Source organism: Xiphophorus hellerii, chromosome 23 (assembly GCF_003331165.1).
Source record: "Xiphophorus hellerii strain 12219 chromosome 23, Xiphophorus_hellerii-4.1, whole genome shotgun sequence".
Taxonomy (NCBI): domain Eukaryota; kingdom Metazoa; phylum Chordata; class Actinopteri; order Cyprinodontiformes; family Poeciliidae; genus Xiphophorus; species Xiphophorus hellerii.
The window spans coordinates 19,291,552-19,314,595 of NC_045694.1; the positions used below are offsets into that span (position 1 = coordinate 19,291,552).

Consider the following 23,044-nt stretch of genomic DNA (forward strand, 5'->3'; position numbering starts at 1 on the left):
AGTGTTATAAATGCGTCAAATGTCAGAAGTTGCTTACCAGTCTTACATAAAACCATGTTGCTGAGTAGAGTAGCTTTTATCCTGATATTTGATCAGAGATTTAGAATTTAAAAATAAGAACATACAAATATACACCACATACAGTATGTTTGCACCCCATGCAACATGAGCATGGCTGATAAAGGAGGTGTACAGATCTCAAAGAGTCTCAGAGAACGTCAAAGTTTGTGTGAGGTTCTTTGTCTGGGATGTCACATTTGGTTTGCACGAAACACGTTACCTGTTCTGCTTTGCATTTAATAATAGGCTACAGAAATGATCTTCTTTTGTCATGCTTTTTTTTTTCTGGCAAGCTTCAAAGCGATCTTTTTGTTTTCTCATAGAAAGCATATTTCCTCACCTCCCATTTAAGTTAAACATATGCAGGATCTTTCTGATTTTACTAATGTGAACTTTTACATAACCAGATGCAGTTCTAAATGCCATGCTGATAGTTTATATTTAAAGACTTCTTTCAGCACCTTGCAGTCTGCTCTCAGGGTTCACTTACTTGGACAACCAGATACATAGACACAAGAAAGAAGACTGGATTGCTAAAGCAGTACATCAAACTATCAAAGAATAATAAGTACTGACCTGTTCACAAAAGGAAGGAGTACAATATAATAATAGTAGTACCTAAAGTACCAAATAAGTTGTTTAAATATTTTTAATCACATGTACTATCATTAGAGGCTGTTTTTTATGTTATAGTGTGAGAATATACCTCTGGAAATTCTGGTTAAAAAATTTCGATTGTAAAGATTTATAAACATCTATAGCATCCATGCCAACAAATGTTTTGACACTCTAAATGCCTAAGCTAGATTTGTCTAAATTAATTTAAAGTGAAAGTTCTTGTTTCCGTGAATTTTTGTAAACCTCTTCACGGGATAGAAGATATGTCCCAGATATCAACTCAAATGTGGGTTTATTTTGTCATGGCACAATGATAAAACATTTTCATCATTCAGTGTCAAATAAACCAAGACTACAAGTTGTTATAAGAAATAAAAAAAATAAATGTCTGTGGTGTCATTTCATCACTATCACAAAGAACACGTGTTGTCTGGTGAGGTGAGTGGCATCAGCACCGTTCATGGTTAGGACATGGTAAACAAAAACATTTAAAACTCAAAGCTCCAAGTATTCTGGAATACTTTTCACTTGTAGCATATAGCTGCAATATGCAACATATTCACTCTGTTCAGAGCCTAATGCCCTCTACTGGAGATCAAGTCAAATTACACATTTAATTAGAAAAAAAAATAAGTTAATAACGTTGAACCAGTGGTTTACATGAGTCAGTGATGGCTGTGGTCAGCAAAATCCCAAAGACAACTTATTGCACCTTTTGACACCTTAACAAGAAGTTGCAAACAGAAAACTAACAAAAAACAAACCTAATTCACACCAACAGCAGAAACAATAAAATTAAAACATAATTCAAATATATGGAATGTATAAAATATAACAAAATTGTACATAGAAGAAAAATAGAGGACAGAGTATAATTAATTTCAAACATAGACATTAAAAGTAGTTTTCAGTGAATGGAAGAAGTTCACCAGGCTGTAACAGACTGACCAGTGAGAGCTGCAGCTACTGAACGCCTCACATCGGGAGAACTGTTTGCACATGTTCAGGGACTTGATGTAAAGCACGGCCATGATGCCCAGTGTCCACAACCAACAACATTATGGTTAACTTTAAAGCCAAAACATCAAACCCTCATTTTGAACATTTTAGTAGTTTAACTTTTTAGTGCCTGCAAAGCAAGCAAACAGCAATAGTCCAAAATAAACACACATAGTGTAACTAAAAATCTAGGTTTGGTGCCAGCAACTGTGATGTTTACTTCTCTGCCTAGAATAGCAGACAACATAGAAAGTAACTTTAAGAGATACTGGATTTTTTATTGTAAGTGAAATTCCACAAAGTCATCAGTAACCATTCCCTTATCTCTTGAAGAAAGAATGCACTTTCATTTATTTTTGTTTTTTGGTTTGGTCTAAAATCAAAACCCTATGTGGTGTTTCTGCTTCATTTCCCCCTAAATATGTGTTGATGGAAACAAACATGACTCACTGGTTCACTTAGTGCCTGTGTGCTAATGTGTAGCCGACTAAATCAATGTCACTTCATCCTGTTTTATTCATGTTTGTGTAGATCATCCACACAACACTTTACCCTGAATACGCCATCCCTGCTGTGAAATATGGCAGTGGCATGATCATGCTGTGGGAATACATTTCTTAAGCTGTGATTAATCTAAATTAGGCTATTGGTTGCTGATCAATGGTTTCTCAAAGCACCAAAAACACTGACAGATCAACTTAAATTAATAATTCAGGTTCTCTCAACTGAGGTTTAGTGTTTATCAGTATTAATTACTTTTCCTGTTGAAGATGATCTTACATTACAGTGAGCTTCTAAAACAAGGCAGCAGTGGAAAGCCAACAGCTGGTGACATTAGTTTTGAGTGATTTAAAACACAAACAACTAGAGAAATCTATGGATTGCAACAATTTACTATTAAATATTAAGCAGCAACACTATGAAAAGAGACCACCGATAAGTTTTTACAAGTCTGAAAAGGCTGCTGTCAGTGCAACAGAATGAAAAACTGAATCGTCCTGCCCTTTTGTAAATCTTATAGTTGTTTGGATTTTATCCAGGGAGACTTAAAATGAACTTACTGCTAATTAGATAGATTGATGCACAACGCAACTTTGCAAAGCAAAAGGAAAAATGGTTAAATATTTGCTAAAAAGCTGTCAGCCTTCCATCGCATTCTGGAGTTACTCACTTTTCTATTACTTCAGCGACATGACATCTTTCTACTACAGGTAGGTAATTACTGATGATGTATGCACGGAATTAAATTTTCAGTATATTATAGTGTTTCTGGACACTTCAATCAATCCACTATCGGGATCCTAATTTAGATCAAACAGAACTTTTAAACATGTGAAATACCAGCATGGTGACCTGTGGTCAACCCTTGTGATCAGCTCTGGGAAACTGGGAATGTGTTTACACTTTAACAGGAAGTGGAAGATGGAGGATTGCAGCTTTACAAATTTGGGAAGCAATTACAGATGACTGGCTGCAGATGTTCAAAAGTGAAACTAGCAACTATGAAACAGGGTCCTTTATGCAGCAAAATGCATTCAGTTAGTGAGATACACAGAGAATGATCCAGTGATAAAGGGGGGCACAGATGCTACATTAGCATCCACTTTAAAGCACAAAAAGCAGAGACAGAGAAGAAGGCAGCTTCAACCTTAAAACCTGAGCCTGAACATACAGACAAAAAGAAAACTACGCTCACTCACTACATGGTGGATTTCTAAGTTGGTATAAAAAGCTACACTACATCAAACAAAATGAGATAATTAAAAATAAAGAACAAAAAGTTATAAATAAAAGCTATAACATGTTTCAATGGCATCATATTCAAGTAATCTTGATAAAGTCCCTGATAGTGGTTCATGTAAACATTGGAGTCATTAACACAGACAGAACCAGCAGTTCTTGAGAAGGCAGCAGCATTTCATATGTACAACACAACAAACCTGCACGTCATCTTCACCAGGCTGGTCCAGTCACATCAGTTTGTGTTTCAGAAATGAAAACGTCAGTATGAGAAAGCTTGTAGGAGAGCCACATTCACACCTGCATGAGTGAGGGCTAAATTTTGGGAGGAGGAAGAGGGGAAAAAGAAAACTGAATTCTGCCGGCCTGTTTGAGCCAATCGACGTCACCTGCTGTGCACAAAACAATGAGTTCTCGGTCTCCTCTGAGGAATTCTCAGAGAAGCCTTTCAGCTCTTTGCATCAAATGCTAGCTGATTTAGGAGGGAAAAAAACAACTTGAAAGGCATTTATAACCTTTTTATGTTCTTCCAGTAAAGCAATAGGCCTCCATTTACTTCATTCTATCTTTAGTCTAGCATTGGCTTACATAAATATATAATCAGCCAGATTTCCTATGAAATGTGTTGCATTTTTGGGATTAGAAGTAAAAAAAAAAATGTTGAGCAGCAAGACGCATTTACCACAGATACGTTGTGTTCTGTGCACTTCTAAAATTGGCTCAGCTATCACACACACAACTGAGAACAGGCACTGAATGAGGTGGGTGTTTGATCACACTGCTGCTTTCATCTCATTCACAGTGATGACAGTCTCATAATAACATACATTTATAAAGCCAGTTCAGATTATGGCAGAGAGATTTCTGCAGCACCTCGGGGTTTAACTCGAGGCAGAGGAGCTTTCGTCACGTCAGTGTGATGACTTCCACCGGGTCCGTCTTGCCTTTGGCCCTCTGCTTACGCTTGAGCCGTCTATGCGAGAGCGGAGGGGATGCAGGGGTGGCTAGAGATGTTGCCGTGCCGACGGAGAGGGAGAGGAGGTCTGTGAATGGATGTTTTGGGGTGGGGAGGTGGGATGGAAGCATTGCGGTGGACTCCCTCTCCGTCTCCTGGCGTCACCTGTCGAAGCAGCCGGCTGTGAAGGTGTGATGCGCGCCCAGGTAGCCCCCGCTGTAGGCCATGCTCAGACAGTGTCGTGGTTCTCCAGTGAGGGCCATCTGCACAGAGATGGGGCTCTGAAGAGGCAGTGCCCCGGGCTGGAGACCCGAGGTCAGGCCTGGGTAGGAGGGGAATGCTCCTCCTGCAGTTATGGAGGGCGCCCCCGTTAGCAAGCCCATCCTGTGGCTCTGAAGGAAATCCTGAGACATGTTCACCACAGGGCCCAAAGCCTGAGAGTCAGCTAGTGCTTGGAGCTGGGACAGAGAGGGGGAATGCTGAGAGAGGTGGGTGAAGCTGTCGGGCTGGAAAAGCAACTGTGGTGTGGAAGAGGTGGAAGAAGAGGAGGAGGAGGCCGGTCTCTGGATGGCAGATACCGGTGAGAGATGGGAAGTCTGCGGCTGTGACTGCAGAGAGGAGGGCCGGTGGGGAGGGGTGGATTTGGTTTTATTGGCCTCCTTCACATCGTTGTCATGAGCCCTGTCATTAGCACAACAAACAGAAAAATAAGTTTCCGCTTAGAGTCTGTCACGGCTTAAATGCAAGGAAATTCATAAAAGTCTGTTTAAATTAACCTATCAAAAAAACATTAACAATTATTCATATTCCTTAAACCTTTTTTCTTTTTTTACATTTTATAGAGCAACACAAAGTGGTGCATGATAGTGAATTGGATGCAAAATGATATGCAGGATATACACTTTTCCCCCCCCCAAATAAAAATCTGAAAACTAGAAAGATACAAGAAATGTTATATATCCAGTAGCTCATAAAACATCGACACAAAAAACCCACATATATAGTATGTATCCATTCGATGTTTGAATAATTTATGCTAAGTAGCCTATAAGAACATCAACACATAACCTGCACACATTCAATGTCAAAATAGATTTTAAAATCCTCTGTTAACCAGTGACTTAGTATAATAGCTTGGTTGAATGAATGAGTTCAACTGTGGTGTGTATTTGATTTCAACCCCTTTTACTCTGGTACAATAAATAAAATCTAATGCACCAAATGACATCCAATTAGTGCAAACAGTATGTGATTTAATCTCAGTATAAATTCAGCTGTTCTCTGAAGACTTCAGTTTATAGAAAACTTTAGTGAACAAAGAGCATAATAAATACCAGCACACAGGTTAGGGATGTTGTGGAGAAGTTTAGCTTGGTTACAACATTTCACTAAGCACGTTTTAGTTCACTATTTAAATATGGAAAGAGTGGCTGAACTGTAAAAGTACAAATACTTGATCATCCACCTAAACTGACTGGCCAAGCAGGAACAGCAGCATTATTCATAAGGGCAGCCAAGAGGCCCATGGTGACGCTGGAGAAGCTGCAGAGATCCACAGCTAAGGTGGGACTATCTGTAAACAGGAGAACTAATATCTATGCATTTCAGAAATCTAACCTTTATGAAGGAGCAGTAAGAGGAAGAATGTCATTGAAAGAAGACTAGAAGTTTTGTTTGAAGTTTTCCACAAGTCAGGTGGCGGACATAACCAGGATGTGGACGAAGGACCTCTGGTATGATGAGACCAAACTGAACTTTTTACTAACAAGCACACCACCCTGAACACACCATTCCCATAGTAAAACATACAGTTAGCATTATGCTATGTGGAGGCTTTTTTTCAGCACTGACAGCAAAGAGTTGATGGATCATTAATACAGGGCAGAGTTCACTTTCCAGCAGGACAAAAATCATAATAACATGTAGTCTGAGCTACATGGGATAGTTTAGGAATAAAGCATTTAATGTGTTGAAATGGTCCAGTCAAAGTCCAGATCTAAGCTCCGTTGTGTTCTGATGCTGTTCAAAAACATTCTCCATCGAATCTGACTGAGCTTGAGCTATTTTACAAAGAGAAACAGACAGAAATTTCCAACTCCTTCAAATATCAGTGACAAAATGTGACAAAGTTCAAAGGTTAGGAGCATTTATGCAGAAAATTTTATTTACACAAATCTATTCAACTTGCTGAGAAGTAGTTGTGCAACTTATTCTGTCAACTTTAAAAACAAATCTGACACTGTGGTACAACTGGACATGTTCTCCTGGCTCCACAAAGACAAATTTTAAATCAACACCAAAATGGGGGCCAAAAGAAAAAAAAACAATCTCTCTCAACATGCCGTCACAACTTGAGCAGGCTTTCTGTAAGCCCTACCTTGCATCTGATTTTATTTTACTGATGTGTGTGTTTGTGTGTCTCTTACAGCAGCATTAGCTCAATGCACGGGGTGAGGTGGTCCCAGGAGTACCCTGTTAGCAGATGGAGAGAAGTTGTCCAGCTCGGGGAAATCTGAAGGCAAACGCGAGACGCTGCAACGCAGGCAGCAGCGACCTGAGAGGGTCGAAAATTCAGGAAGGCGTGATCTACAAGAAAAACAAAACATCAAAATTTTAAATCAAGCTTCAAGAATCAGAAATGTAACTCTAAGAGATTTAACCCCTTCTCCTCTTGAACTCACCCTGAAGTGAAACCTCCAAGAAGTAGTGAGTGTATTTGTCCATAAAAGTTTTAGTCTTGGACATGGAGGACAGCGGCCAGCCGTTGTAGAGGTCGCCCTCCTGCACCGCGGCATGGAGGTAGTAGTCGATAAAGTGGGCGGGCGTGGGCATGCACAGGTTCCAGCCGAAGGTCTCCAGCAGCAGCAGCTCCATTTTGATCAGATCCCTCTTGTTAAGAACGAGGTTTAGGCTGCACATAAATCCCAGAGAGTTCAGCTGCTCCAGCTTAGGGACCCGGTCCTCCTTCTCTTCAAATTTACCTGGAAAAGAAAGAACATAAAAACTGTCCATTCAACCACGTACTATTCAAATCCCTAAAAGGCATTTACGAATATTAGCTACATTTCTTTTAGGCATTAAGAATAGAGCAAAAATTCTCCAGGTTTTGAGATGGTGGTTTTTAATTTCTTGAGCATCAGTGGAAAGAAAATCACTCAAAATTATAACACTGAAATGAATAAACACAAAATGATGAAGCAGAATAAAAACAACAGTAAATGCAGGTTCCAAAAGAAAATTATTAAAATTTCAGATGAGCGCACATTTTGTCTTATTTTTTAAATAATTCAAGAAATAAAGAATAGACTGTTAGTAATTTAGTATTATTATCAGATCAGTACGGCAATGGAAAATTATGAGGTGAAAATATTATGGCTACTTATTGTGATGAAAATATTATTACAACCCTAACAACTCTGTCTTTGACCTTTAGCTTTCTGAGAATCAGCAGCTACGTCTAGTTTGGGTATAAACAGCAGTACGACTCCAAACCAAAAGCCTGGACAAAATATTTGCTAAAAATAATCATGGAAAACCTCAGCCTTTAGGTAAAAAAAAATAATGACAAAGAATTAGTTTCTATCCAGTGAGAAGATCTAACATTTTCTGCAGATCCTCACAGTCATAAGAGCAATATCACTTTAGTCAGCGCCCTCCCAATTTGAAGACATACTCTTTTCCATAGCAACAACCCTGAGGCCTCAGGGGTCCATGTGACCAATGAAGAGGGTTGTTCCTGCCTTTAATCCAAGGCTCTAAGAGGCCTCCACTCCAAAAATTAGGAATGAGGGCGAGGAGGGTGTCAGGTTACTGTGATACCGCTCAGTATTGAAACCGCACACAGCTTCCAGTCAAGACTTTACACAAACTGAGTAGATCCTCAAAAATCTAAGTAAAACTTTCTCTCAAATGAACATGGAAAATGTAAAGATTTTCTCATTTTTATTAAAAATGGGATGAAGACACAAAAATACTTGTATAAACACATAACTACTGACAATAACTACTCCAAAGAGTTTCTTATAAAGAGATTCACAATATCTGACAAACACTGTAAACATTCTGGTTGGTGCTGATTACTATAATACAGTCAAATGCTTAGAGGTGTAAAGATTTGCAAAAGCCAATTACCGTTCTTAAGAGTACACAGAAATGGCCAAACCATACCCTCACTACTTATACCGACATAAATAAACACACTTATGTGGAACCAAGCTGCTCAAGTGCCACTCCACAGATGCATTAAGAAACAGCAGGTTTTATATGCGCCTGAAAGGATTAAAAAGTTGTGTTTCATGCTGGGAACAACAAAACCCTCTGTAGAGTTAATCTACAGATCTAAAACCATGGCAACCAAACACTGAAAATAGGGGTGTTTACTGACATTACTGAGCCACAGTTGTCTGACATACTGTAGACCTCAATGATCCCTTTATCCCTATGTCTAGAGGAGCATCTTCCTACACAGTGTAAGTTTTATCACCAAAGTTGCGACCTATCATTAAACAGGGCAGGAGGGAGGACGCGTGAAGGCGGGGATCTGCAGCCCAACATGCAGGGAGGTGGGAGTAATGTGTAATTAGCAGAGAGGCAGTAATGGCGTTTCTCCAGCAGAACAGGAAGCACCAGAAACAGAGCTGTTTACAGCCACCAGGACTGGTTCCATGTTTCAGTGCACACTTGCCACATTCTCTCACCCTCATATCCTTCAAATCAGGGCTCCGTCTGCCGCTGGACGGCCATGTCCACAAAAACCAGCTGTAAAAAGCAGTCAGCACCTCCATCTATCAAGCCTCTTTGAAGTCGAGGGACATAATGCAACCAGTCTCCTTCATTGTGCTCCACAGTTATGACTGGTTTATAGAACAATATGCAATTCAAATATTAATTTGATATATTGCACGTCTGAAATTTGAACCAGAGACGCTCCTGCTGTGAGGAGCCAGTGTGAATCACTACTCCATCCTACCACCTTAAAATTCTTATTTTTGTTATTTTTATTTGAAAATATTTAACAGTTGATCCTTTTTAAAACAAACTATTAGGATTAGGGGTGCACAGATTACAGTTTTCTGGCCAGTCGGCAATTATGACCTGCTGATTCTGTTTTTGGCTGATACCAATTTTTTTTATCTGAAACGTTGCTGATTAAGAAAGTCGCTAGCTGGTATCAGTGGGGTGATTATTTTGTTTGCGAACATGCAGACATAACCTGTTGGGTCAAACCTCTAACAGAGCAATAGAGGACTGTGGCTGACTTTTAGACCTTTGCTGAGGTAGAAAGGATCAGCTTCACATTTAAGTAAGTATCGGCTGACCACTGATTTCCCAAAATTAAGGAAATCATCTGGCCGATTTATCAGTGCATCCCCAATTAGCATATATCAAACTGAATAACCTTGATCCAAAGTCAAATTAAGCTTAACCATCAGAGAGAAATGTACTCCTAAATATGCATATATGTCAAATACAGCACAGACAATTTTTTTTGTGTGAACATAATAGTAAACAGTACCAGTATTATGCCATTTAACAATATATCAAACATGACTTAAAGATGTGTGTTTTATTTCTATCACCCTGGGCTAGGTTTGGCTAGCACCAAACCTGGAGCCAGAGCCAGAGCCCCCATTAGTTCTCTGTTGTCAGTCTCAATCCTGGCTGGAAGAGACGGTACATTCTTCTCTTGTGAGTTCAACTCACCTGGAATGCAGGCAGTAAACTGATCCTATCTCATTCCAGCAAGCAGAAAAAGACAGGCGATCAGCAAAAAACCAAGTCCTTTTCATCTCTAGAAACTACTTTGCCATAAGCAGCCACCATAAGTAATCTATCACTTCTCACATCACCTACAGGTGATGGGGACGGGGAGTCAACAGACAGAGCTCAGAGGTTAAGGGTTAGGAAAAGGTGAGACCGGGATGCAGAGGCTTGTCCCAGGAGGGCATCTTGGGGGAAAGGTCAAGGTGGAAATGGGCTGAAACTGATAAGAGTTTAATGGGAAACCTCAGAGATGAGTTCTCAGACAGGCTAGACTTTATACAGCCAAATGATCCCAAAATAGCTAATTAAAGTGCTTTAATACCAAGATAGTCTGTTGGACCCTGCTCAACCAACCAGAAAATTACAAAAAAATGTAAAAAAAAAATCACACCTTCATTTACTTTCACATAGAAAACCAAAGCGCCAGGAAAAAAGATTGCCCAGCTGCAGCAGCTCCTTGCTTGAGGCGGTATCAACAAAAAAAAGCAGACATTTGAGGTAGGGGCATGAAGAAGAAGATGACAACCACTCTGTTCAGTCAGCTTGTTTACAACAAAAACAAACAATAGAGCAACAGCAGATTAAAGCAGACCAGAGGTTACCGTCTTTTCTTTCATCATCTAATCTACTTGCTTTTTCTACAAGCTGCTGCCTGGTATAAGCGAGGTTAGCCAACTTGTTATCCTGTGCATGCGATATTTGCAGCTGGTTTACTTCCTCTCTTTGGTTTGCTGGTTAGTCCGTTTGCATCCCAGCAGTTTGTGAATTGCAGCAGGGTTGATTTGCAAGCAAGCTCTGATCAAACAAAGCAGTCTATCCAAGGAAACAAACTTTGGTCTGTTTAAAGGAAACCAAACAGCTCCTGTGTGAAAGTGTCTAGGCTTAAAAAAAGACAAATACAAACAAACATCTGCCTTTTTGAGGATAAAAGCATCAGTAAATGTTGTTGTATTTGAACTAGTATCTATAAAAGGAGACAGTTGGAGAAATCTCAATTTGCTTTCTCATTTTTCACAGATTAAAAACTAATGGGCAACCACTTTAGACACAGCATCAATGTTAATTTACCCCCCAAAATGAACAAATATCTAGAAATGTCCCAACACTAAAAAAACAAATAGAACAAGATGTAGATATTTGTTGTTTTATATTTTCTCGTTATTGCAGAAGAAGGTAAAGATAAATATCTCTGACATACCAAAATATCCTACGAATTGTTTCTTTAGATTTTCTTCGATGTTACCGGGCTTAGATTCTTCTTCTCCTTAACCATTTTCATTGGTTGCTTTATTTTTCACTGTGAGTCTGTCACAGCTCCGTCACATAATCTCCTTGTTGCCACCCCTGGTTCTGGGGGCTCTGACAATGTAGACCCAAGCTGACCTCTGACCGAAAAAGCTGAATGCTTGGTTGACCATAGAGAATTGCGGAAACCTCTGTTCTATGCATATGTGTGTCACAGTGCTGGGTGGGATTCAATGAGCCGGGAACGCCCTGAATCTAACTTGGCAGTGTCATTTACTATTCTACTTTATAAATCAGGATTGCAAGACAGATCTTAGGGTGTTTTCACCCCAGATAGACCAGTAGACTCGGTTCGATTTGGGACTAAACTTATAACATTTGTTCAATTTTTAGATGATGAGGTTTGCTTTCACACTGCAGTGTGTGAAACGATCCAAACCCTTTGAAAATCCTGAATATCCCATCACCTGAACCAAGAACTACTGAAAGAAATGACAAACACTTCCAGAGACATGAGCACAACTTCCTTCTTCACAAAATATAAACAAAAATTGAGTTGTTCTATAGTCTAGTAGTGGCAGAATTTCTCTTTGGCAAAAATGTGAGCCATTTGCCCTGCTGCTATTAGACACTTTTGTTTGTTTTTGTTGTATTTACCCAGAGTGCCCTGCGCTACAGACCGCTTCCCGCTTTCAGTTTCCGGTCTGCTAGGCATTCACATGTGAATTTGAACTCAACTGAATCGAGACCTAGGTTTGTAGGCGGACCAGAGTTTGCATCAGAGTTCAATTGAGCATTCACACCTTCCCAAACGAACCGGACTTTCTAGGCAAACAAACTAAACAGGACTGGTGTGAATGTACTCTAAATCAAGAGATTACGCTTCATAGTATTTATCTTCTAATCGGTCTGAGTATCAATAGACAGTTTTTTTAATGCAAGAGCCCTGCATGTGAACAGCTTAGCTTTGAGAAGTGATCTCTCTGTTATTCTACATTTCAGGGCACTCTGTTGGGTGGTTCAGTTTCAACATGTTCCACCTCCTCTCCCACCCGCTCTGCCTCCATATACCCTGCTTAACATCAGCAGCCATCCTACCTTTGAAGTGCCGCTCCGTTCACCTCCCACACCCCGGAGGGTGTGGGGTTACTTTTACAGGGCACCCTGTCCCGGGACTGACTCGCAATGCCGGACCCCGACAAGGTGAGAGGAGCGAGGAGGAAGAGGAGCCAGGAGCAGAAAGGTAAAACAACACCGCATTTAAATAGCCATTTGGCTCTTTGTGTTGGGGAAACTCAAATATTCTCTATAGGTTTATCATGTAGTCGTCATGACGACTCACATCCTCTTATAGTTGCTTGGCTCATGGTGAACCCTGCTCCATGCACATATACACAACAGCCTCCACGCCTCAGAGTGTGCTCCCCTTCCCCCCTCTGTGGGAAGGCTCTGGCGGGCCGGCCGGCTCGCATTGACTGGCTTTTGTTTGAGGCCTGACTCGGAGAGCATATGGCAGGTGCCCCTCAGCACACAGCCCGTCCCCACCCCCGGGCTCCGAGGCCCGTGCTTGTGCTCTCTGTGGTCAACATGAGTGAGCCTCATGTGCTCAGTCATTACTCAGTGCTCAGTATGTTCTTTATTGTTCTTGTTGTTTTAACCCCCCCGATACAAGTGACTTAATCGGGTTTATTCAATGAAACGCATTAAAAATACAATAAATCCAGACAAGAATATTCATCTGGCATAAACAGAAAATACAACATTCTTGTTCCGGTTGACAAACACACATTAATGATGTCATCTATGTGAAACAAACAGCTGCAGTATGCAAAGCTCTTGCTCTGTGGACTCAAACCTGCCAGCAAGACTGATGTGATCCCTGCAGGACTTCACGGAATGTAGCACAAAGGAAACTTTGTGGTTCTGGGATGACAGGATCAGCCCAGGACTGCGGTTTCGCTGATTAATTGGGCTCTCAAAGCTAAGCGGCATCTCTAAATAAGTGGCTGACAGTCAATAACACTCAGTCCTAAAAGGGTTTTTAAAAATGGACCATAATCTACCTCCTGCAAAAGGAAGAGAAGCTCATCGTTGGGCAAACACACATACACACGTAAGGGCCTACCAAAAAAAAAAAACCCACACATACAATAGAGTAACAGGATTAGGCAGTGACTGCTGAGAGGCACAAAAGAGGTATAGATTAATTAACCAAGTGCGGAAGGCAGGAAAGTTAAAAGAAAGACAATTGTGCATGCAAAGGGAAGCAGTGAGACCCTGGCAGGTTGTTCAATAACTAGGCCAGATTCCAAAGCACCTCAAGACAGATAAAAACCTAAGTCAACTGTGAATCAAACAGCCTTTCAAGCCAAAATCAATCATGACAGAGACTCCCCTGAGTGCTGCTGGAGCACAGGAGAACAGAGAGCCACGGCAAATTAAAGCTATGATCAGAAGACTCAATACGAAATCCGATTTATCTATTAGAGATTCATAAAACAAAACTCCACTCAGGTCTGGATGTCACTTCCTTTACCTGACTAAGTAAGCAAACTCTAAAATCTATAATTAGCCTCTCACGTGATTGTTTTTAAATAAAAAAACTCATAAGTTTCTGTAAGTCTCACATCTCACTACAGAGACTTGAGCCTGATTGAAGATGGTCTGTTTCAAATCCACTCACACACACTCTGATAGACACACATATACACATGCGCACACACACCAAGCCCTCCCAAGTGAAAGAGCTCTTTTCCAGACTCCCATTCTGACAGCATCATTAGTCTAATTATCCATGATGCCAAGGGCTGCATTAATGCATGAAAAAGCTCACAGTCTGCTAATCACCAGACAGACATTGAAACAGTAATAACCACCAAGCAACCTGCACCGTGCAGCAGTGGAGGAAGAATGATTAACACACCTGCTTCAGCACAAAACAAAAAGAAGCACCAAGATTTCACAGCAGAAGAGGCAAACTGGCAACCGCTTGTGTTCAGAAATAATTTTAGCTTGAAAGGAGATTTGGCCAGAAAAACAATTGCAAAAAAAAAAATCTAATTTGGTGAAAACTAATGTAAGCTACACGTTTGATCTCTCAAACTAAGGATTTTTCTGTTTTTATATCGAGTTTCGAGACAAAAATTTCATTTAAAAGCGTTTTTTTTTTTTCATCCTTTCAGTAGACAGGTGATACATTTTCTATAAGCTGCCACAAGGGGGACATTAACACATAACAGGATGATAAAGGTGTTACAGCAACACCTTCATCTTCTCTGTCTTACAATTTTGACTAGTACAATTAAATATGTTGTGGAACATATTGGATTAAGAAATAATGGAAATCCCTTAATGAATATTGGAGTTGACCAACTCTGAGAATTAAACTAAAACAAAGAAAAAACTAAACTACTATCAACTCTGTAATTGCATTTGTTTCAATAGTGAAACCCTGTTTTGCTGCAGAGCTGTGCAACAGACTCATCTGACCCACATAGTAAATGAGGTCACCTCTATTTTCTATACAAATACACAACAGGCTAATTGTTTACAAGCAAAACCAATACAAGCTAAACATTCCCTGTATTTGCTATTAGATATACATTAATATTAGCAGGTCACAACAGAGGTGTTAACAGAAGACAGGAAGTCCTTAGTGTAAGGGTTGAGAAGATTTGCAAGAGTCACAAATTTAGTGCAGAAATAAAAAAAATAATAATAATAAAAATCAGTTTGAAAGTTGCCTGTATGCCATGTTGTTTTTAAACCAGCGAAAGTTACTTTGAAGAAACCAAAATCTATACTAAGCCATCTAATAATTAGATTAGATTGCTAATCTAATTATTAAGTCTAAGATAGACAGACTTATCTATCTATTCTATAGATAGACTTATCTATCTATTCTATAGATAGATAAGTGACACTTAATTTACTAATCAAGACTTTGATTTGATTCAAAGAATTAAAATGCAACTTGCTTCCAAACTTTTCTCCTGTAGTGTAAATAACAGAAAAATGTTAGACTCCTGTCTAAATACAATAAATCAATTCACAATATAATAACCTAGCTTTAATATTAAATTATATTCTTGGTCTATGTGTAGATACTTGTGTCTCATAGTATGGAGTATATACTGCGTGTAAATATTCAACAATGAAAGGTAACTCAAACTTTCAGCTAAAAAAAATTATATTCATCTGAAACAATGCTCCTTTAAGAGTTTGATTTTTAGCTCATTCAGTAGTTTTTTTTTAATGCAGTAATAAATCATAATGGGCCACAAATACTTCTCGCAGGTTCACCTCTAGAACCACCCTGGAAACAACTACCAATCCAAATGCACATTTAGATTTAAAAGTTGTCCCGCACACATCGTTTGAGACTTCAGGAAACACAAATGGAAGAAAGGTGGATGAAATGGATAACATTCAAGACAAAAGACAGCGACAAAAAATAGACAAAGAACTAGACAAGCTAGATGGGACAAAGGTTAAACAGAGGAATAGCTCCCAGGCGAAAGTTTTGTGCTATGTTATGTTGAATGTGAAGTGTTCATGTACATTGTGTATGTAAACAAATGTGAAAAATACTAATAAACAGTTAAATGATAAAAAAAAAAAGTTGCCACGCAAACTTCAATCAAAATGGATTCTCTTCTCTTTAACTCACACTTCAGACTAGCTTCACATAGTGAAGCTGGGGTGAAACAATACAATCTCTAGGGTGCTGCTTAAATTAACCATCTTTCAGGAAGTGCTTTATCTTGTGCCATGCTGCACAAACCACAGAAGCTTTAGGGCAAAGAGATCTACCTGAAGCTGTTGTTTATTTAAAGAAAGCATTCTTTTCACAATAATTTTACCTATTCAAAAGCCACTGACAACAAACAAGATTATTTCGGAAAGAAAAGAAAAAATGCAAAAGAAAATAAACCAAACATTTTTTTAAACGTAAAAGATTAATTCTCCTTTCTGAACTTACTAGCTAGCAGCAGACAAGAGAGGGCGATGACGTAGAGCTGTTTCACAGCGACATCGTAGTGGTCCATGAACAAGTCGAGCAGGTAGACGGCCAGGTGCCGTGCCGTAGGACACAGCTGGTACCGATTGCTCAGGATGGCCAACAAGTCTGCAAAGTAGCGTCGCATGCCGATCTGCGGAGAGTGGGCCCTGTAGACGGGCAGCTTCAGCTCCTGGAGAGGAAAAAGAAACATGAACAGAGTTGAAAACGACAGGGGGTGATAGGAGCAGGGTGGGCAGGAAGCAGCGTTGGAGAAATGTGGGGGATGAGGATAGTATGCATGATAATAGTGATCCTTCACATCTCCAGTTGATGGGGTTTAACTGCTCACAAGTGACCTGAAAAGATTCATATATAGAGAGAGTTTCCACTTAAGAGAGCAAATTCTTCAGCATGATTCAGCCTTAGCTCAGTTTTACTGTATTCACCGTTGTTGCAGAAAACTGAAGCTAATTTGGATCATTGCAGGGGGCTATGAACAATGAGCTGAGGGTTTGTAAGTGTGCAGTTCGGGGAGGGGAGGGTCTTCCTCCAGCAGAGTTCAGCAGCAGATAGGATTAGGTTTCACCCCTAACACATCTCCTATTCATGTTCAATTAGCTGCAAGTGTTTCAAAGTGGAAAGAAGACACTCTGGGGCATTAGCATGGAGCCGGCCGAGGGTATCTTTCTGAATCAGCTTGAAATAAACTAGAACAACAAAAAAGGCTCTAGTTTTTGCTTCTGAAGTCAAAAACATTTAGAACAGCATGTACGCATTTACACAGCAGCGATTTTCTGGTTTTAAAACAAACATACTGGAATATTTCTAAAAGTGTTGTGTGCTCTGGAAATAGAAGCCAGCACAAGAGATAATGGGTTGGATTAGAAAATGCCAACAGGTAGATTAGAGTCTACACAATCTGTAAAAAGCACCAAAGCTAAAAGTGAAAGACAAAAATATTCCTTTTAACGCTATTGAGTTGCAATTTCTCAGCAAGTCGGTGATGTGAAACATTCAAAATCTGTCTGCAGATTATCAGCAATGACTAATCTTAATGATTCATCGAAAATCCAGACAGTTTTTTCCCTTGACCAGCAATTTGCATATCAACGTTTTTATTATTAAATATGTCCAAACGAAAAAGTCAAGATTTTGGTGTACGAATGCATCAACCTTTTGTTCAGTTTTAAAACGGTAATTATCAGACCTCAAGCAAAATCAGCATGGACCAGCCTGGTCGGTTCATCTGTATCTGGGTCATTGAAGGCAGAGGCCTGTAAAATATGGGGCCATTAGATTCTAAAAGGTGGCTTTTCTTCCTATAATTACTCCATTGAATGCTGCGGGTTGGAAATACAAAAGCTCAGGAAACAGCTGGTAGATTTTTCTATATAGAAAATATCTGCTTATTGGAGACGATCCAAGTTTTCGGATAAGCTCTCAGGAAAACATGTTTACAGTCAATAGAATTTGCTGCGAGGGCAAAACTGCCAACACGGTCAGAGTTACACAAACTGTCAAGTACTTATTTTGAGCACAACTAAAAAAAACCCTGTGATGCTCAGACTGACACTTCAATGGAATCCAAAAATAAACAGTGCCCCCCTCCCTCCCCACATCAATGTATAGCAGCAGCACCGCCCCCGGAGCCTCAAACTCCCATATCCACCGATCCTCCCAAAATTCTCCTCCCCTCCCACTGCCTCTGGTCCATCTGTCTGTCTAGGGGTGCAAGGGCAGCAGGAGGAAGGGAGGAAGGGGGGCAGAGGGGGATGGAGTTGTTGGAGGGAGGAGGCTGCTGCAGTCTGGAGGGCTGGGGAGGTGGTGGTGGGGCCTGTATGGAGCAGAGAAGTGCCTTTGTGGGGGGAATCGCACCGTAATTAAGGATTCCACAGCTGCCTGCTGATTTGCATGTCTGATAATTTGCCACATGCTACACAGCACTGCGATCTCCCACATCAGGGCATTATCGCTGCAGCAAACGTCGTTAAGGCTGGATGAGACGGTGGGGGTGCGGGCGCTGTGCAGGAGATCTGAGCGCCGTATGAAGCTCTGATAATGATTCCACCATTCTCTCCCACTACACTTTGGATATTTTCTGAAAGGAAAATATCCAATAATCTCTACTCATCGCGAGGTGTTCTTTTTTTTAAAAGACAACATTTATTAGGGTTAAAAATACAATTCATTCTAAAAATGCATTTGTTGCTTAAATAAAACTCAGAAGAAATCCTTTAACAAAACTAATATGTGGAAATGTTTAAAATTAATAACATTAACGTTTTCTATTGAGTGTAGCTTGAGTATCATTTCAGTAATAAGCAAACTTGTTTTGCTGTAAATTCTCTAAAATCTTAAGACATTTTACACAGTCTATTTTTGACTGAAAATTCTTCAACGTTATCCTATTTGTGCTTTGTCACTGCCTAAGAACGTCCAACAGGTTATGAATGCTACTTTATCAGATTTTTCTCATGTGGTGGAGCAGCAAAACACGTCGACTCAATTGCCAAAACTAAAAGAGATCAACAGATAAACCTTTCAGAAAATACTCCAACTTCTTCAGTGCTTCAAGGCATCATACACTGCAAAATCAAAAGGTAATTGTACCTTGGGAAATTCCCTGTACGGAGAATCCTCACTGCTGAGTAAAACACATGCAGATTTATAAGCAGCAAGGCACCAAACTGAAGTGATCACAAGTTATGCGTCATGCTTTGCGTGATCCTCAGTTTATAACAAAAGTATAGTACTACGAGGTACACCATAACGTACTGAGACGATTGTTTAAGATGCAATCGGAAATGTAGACATAGGGCAACCAAAACCGAGCTTAAGGCTGACAGTAATGCTCCCTCTTTATAGTAAATGGAAAAAAATGTGGGTGTTCAGCCTGTTTCCACATCAGTGCAGATTCTCGCTCTCATGCAGGGTTTTTCTGAGTCAGATAATGTCCAGCTTGAGAAAGGTGAGTAAAACATTACCTAAAAGTGACTCAAAAACATCTGGTTAGAAATCCAAAATGCCACAGAGTTCACTCGACTCATGAATACAGCTAAAGGCAGATGAAGACACCTGATCCCATTGTATCTTCACCACCACAGGGGTCCTGAGCTGAAAAATACCAGTCAAGTCACAAATGTCTTAATTCAAGTGACACACACAAGGAGAGGCATGATCATGCCTTGAGGATAATTAACACATCCTTAATTAGTGAGCCTTAATTTGTGAATGCAGTTAAATTTAATTCAAGATTAATAATAATAAGAGCTATAAATAGTTTTTGTACTCTATGTATACTTTGAAGAATATCAACAACTTCTTCAGTCCTTATGAGACTCTCTGATAAAACATGTAATATTTAGTTTAAAAAGCTGCTAATATAATAATATGTCAAGCAACAGCAACAGTTATTTTTCAGAAAGTTTAGAGTTACCCAAGCAGCAACACCAAACTAAACGTTTTACCAACATCAGCTATGTTGCCAACAGTTTTTGCTCTAATTGCTTGGTGATTACACCAACAACTGCGCCATTCTCTCAAAAACACCTTCTTATTTGTCATTGTTAGCAACATTTCAAGAATTGCTGATGGTAATGTAAATATACTTAGAATATCTCTTTTTTGGGGGGTGGTGGGGGGAATTCAGTTAGCAACAGAGCAAGGACTTCTGCTCTGACAAACAGAAGGCTTATTTACCTGAAGACCAGGAAACTGTTTTTATTAGTTAAATAGTTGGATAATCTTTTGAAGCAGTTGTATGATAAAAACACTCAGATTTCACATGTGGACACAAGTTTAATTAGACTGTATAAGGTCTAAAGTCCATTTTATTGTTTACTTTAAAAAAGAGCAAAATAAAAGCCTTCTGCGTTACTATTTAAGTGAGAAAATATTAATTTCTATAAGGTTATATTACTTCATTTATTCTAATACCTAGAAAGAAGAAATAATTTATCAAAGATTATATATATACATATATATAATAACAGTGATTTTGGAAATCTCCTTGGACACTAAAAAAACAAAATACTGACTGTTCCCACAATCCTGGTGTTAGTTAAAAAGTCATTTTATTGGTTTTTCAGATGATTTTTTCTCCATACAACTCTTTTGAAATATTTCTAACATTCATAACACAGCACAGCTTCCCTTCATCTTTGTTGCAGATGAGAGAAAACCATTTTAAAATATTTGCACGAGAACTTTTCAAAAACATTCTATAAAAACAAGGCTGTCCACACATGTAACAAGGAAAAATTCCTTACTTCAAGCTAAAAGGAAATAATTATAGATATGTCACTATCAATGAGTCTGCTGCTGACATTTTTGTTCCGGTTGCTGGATTTGGGAGTTTGCTTGGGAGTTTGATGGCTGCACCATCCCATTAAATACTACTCATTCACAATTGTAGGTTGTAGTTTTGAAAATTCCTTTTTGATAACGCATATAACCCGAATTCAGTTTCTTATTGATTTTTTCAGTTCCTTTCCTTTACTTACAGGATATGGTTAGTCTGAATAATCTAGAAATAAATCTTTTCAGCTGCTTTTATCCCAAAACTCAACAGGCCGGTATTTATGTCAAGTGAGAAGGACTACAAGTGGGTTTTTGACCCTTTTTCCAAACACATTAAAAAATGTCAAAATCCTTCATTTTCAAAATATGTACAGAGCTTTTAGCTTTATTACAAATTTAACCACAAGGTCTTTCAATCCACAATGTTCTCCACTGCTGTTTTTAATATTAAAAATATATAACAGCCAATTAATTAAATATTCTCTGAATGTTTCATGGCAATACCTTAAATACTGTAAAGGTAAAGCTAATTTCTTGATAAATATGTTCATTCCAATCACAACTTTTCACAGATTTCAATTTGAATTGAGAGACTTGAATTACAATAGAATTTTAGACGATAAAATGCTTAACCTTCTTAAATTTTAACCTACATACACGATTTTAAATCATTTGAAATGTCGTTCCTGATAAACCTTTTTGAAAATTTGACCAACACATTGATTTTAGAGGCTAACTCACCTTAATGCGTAAGGACTGATGGATGTCTGAAGCTAGCTGTCCTTTCCACCACTGCAGCTCCCTCTCCATCCTTCCCATTCAGAGGAGGCGTCCACAATCAAGCTTTACCTGCTGAGACGGGTGTTTCCCAAACGGGACATAGTTAAGAGACCTCAAAAAGCAAATAAATGTGATTGTGTCTTCAACATTTACAGCTTTAATTGAGCTCTACATTAATTATACTTGACAGAAGGACAAGTTGAAGTTCCTCTGTAAATGTTTTAATTACAAAACAATTAGTGGTTAATTTGCCCAGACTTGTGATTAAATATGTTAATTGTATGTGTTTGGAAAAATACCTCAGCTTGGACAACGTTGTAGCTAATTAAACAACAGTAATCCGTTTGCTAACACAGGCCATCTTCTCTGCTCGGGAATTTAAATGGCTCATTTAAATGCCCGCTCGGCCAACGCTGCAGGTCACATTTCTCATAAAATCTTTCGGATATCTGTCTTTTGGCGAGTTCTTATACAAGTCAGAAAATAAGTAAGAAATTCAACAAATTAGTCACTAAAACATTACCACGACGGGGACTAAGCTGCCCACCGAGCTCTGATATTCTCCACTCGTTTGGAACAAAAACAGAACATGAACACTAAAAACTGACGCTTCATCTCAAACTAGCGTCGCTTTTCCTATAAAACAATAAGATAGCTAACTTTTCATAGCAGTGGTTATTACATGTGCCACTCACCGCTCCGTTGGGAATGCCCCCCAGACCCTCTTTGTCTCAGTCCGACATCCTGAATGAGAGAACTCCTCCGCGGCTCAACTTTTAAACAGACCTCTCTCTGACGCCGAGAACAAAAACTTCAAATCCGCTGGAGAGCTCATCAAACAGCCGCCACCGAGAAAAATCCCACCGAAGGCCCTTCGGTTTAACCACTTTCCCCCCCCCAACAGTTCACACTTTTTCCAGCCACAATCAGCTCTGCCGTTTTCTCTCCGGTGCCTCGGCTCTAACAAAGTAGCCTCTTCGGCTGCGCCAGCTGCTGCTGCTGGGCTCGTGCGCCTCACGCTTGGTCCCTCCTACACATAAGCATGGGAGTTGTAGTTGTTCCCAGGTCACTATAAAAACTACAATTAGCAAAATTTGCTACAATCCAATGAAAATGATGGCTACTTGTATACAAATATAAATGTGTGACGATTTCAGTAAAACTATAACAAGTATCCAAAAACACAAAATTATCCACAATTATGCAAATATGTAAACATATTAAATACATAATGAAATAATCAATTTGGTTTAAATTAATTGTAAGGTAAAATCGTAGATTATTTAATTATCTCATGCGCACTGCGCTACAAGAAAGGTCCTAAAGTGCACCAGCTCAAGAAATAAATAGCAAATAAATAAAAATATTAATATGTAATGACTCCTTAAAATAAACAAATAAATAAATATAAAATGTGTAAGTATTACATTAAATTAATAATTAAATGACTAGATCCATACATTACAGAAAATTATAATCCCTTCTCATATATTTATTTTATGCTTTTGATCTACAGGTCCCACAAAAAAGATAATTAAATAATTGTATATTTTTCAATACATACTAAAAGTGTGTCAGTGAAC

General features: G+C 39.2%; 1 protein-coding gene across 2 annotated transcripts; it reads right to left on the minus strand.

The window, feature by feature from the left end:
* Positions 1-953: 953 nt before the first annotated feature.
* ccnjl (cyclin J-like) lies at positions 954-23,037 on the minus strand. 2 transcript variants are annotated; one of them, XM_032554841.1, is made up of 6 exons: positions 22,157-23,037; positions 21,423-21,530; positions 16,362-16,572; positions 7,054-7,353; positions 6,799-6,958; positions 954-5,053 (listed from the first exon to the last, which is right to left on the minus strand). In XM_032554841.1, the coding sequence occupies exons 2-6, from the start codon at positions 21,498-21,500 to the stop codon at positions 4,534-4,536; spliced, it is 1,269 nt and encodes a 422-aa protein (XP_032410732.1). In that variant the 5' UTR covers positions 21,501-21,530; positions 22,157-23,037; the 3' UTR covers positions 954-4,533. The 2 variants fall into 2 exon arrangements, with proteins under 2 accessions (XP_032410732.1, XP_032410731.1); XM_032554840.1 differs by having other exon boundaries at positions 21,423-21,533.
* Positions 23,038-23,044: the final 7 nt, after the last annotated feature.

Bases quoted from the DNA above. Each gene is read 5' to 3' on its own strand.
- ccnjl (XM_032554841.1), bottom strand. From the start codon at position 21,500: ATGGGAAGGATGGAGAGGGAGCTGCAGTGGTGGAAAGGACAGCTAGCT. The intron at 7,354-16,361 runs GTAAGTTCAGAA...TTTCTTTTCCAG, and splicing joins CTCTTGTCTGCTGCTAGCTA to GTAAATTTGAAGAGAAGGAG. The intron at 5,054-6,798 runs GTAAGAGACACA...TGCTAATGACAG, and splicing joins TGCATTGAGCTAATGCTGCT to GGCTCATGACAACGATGTGA.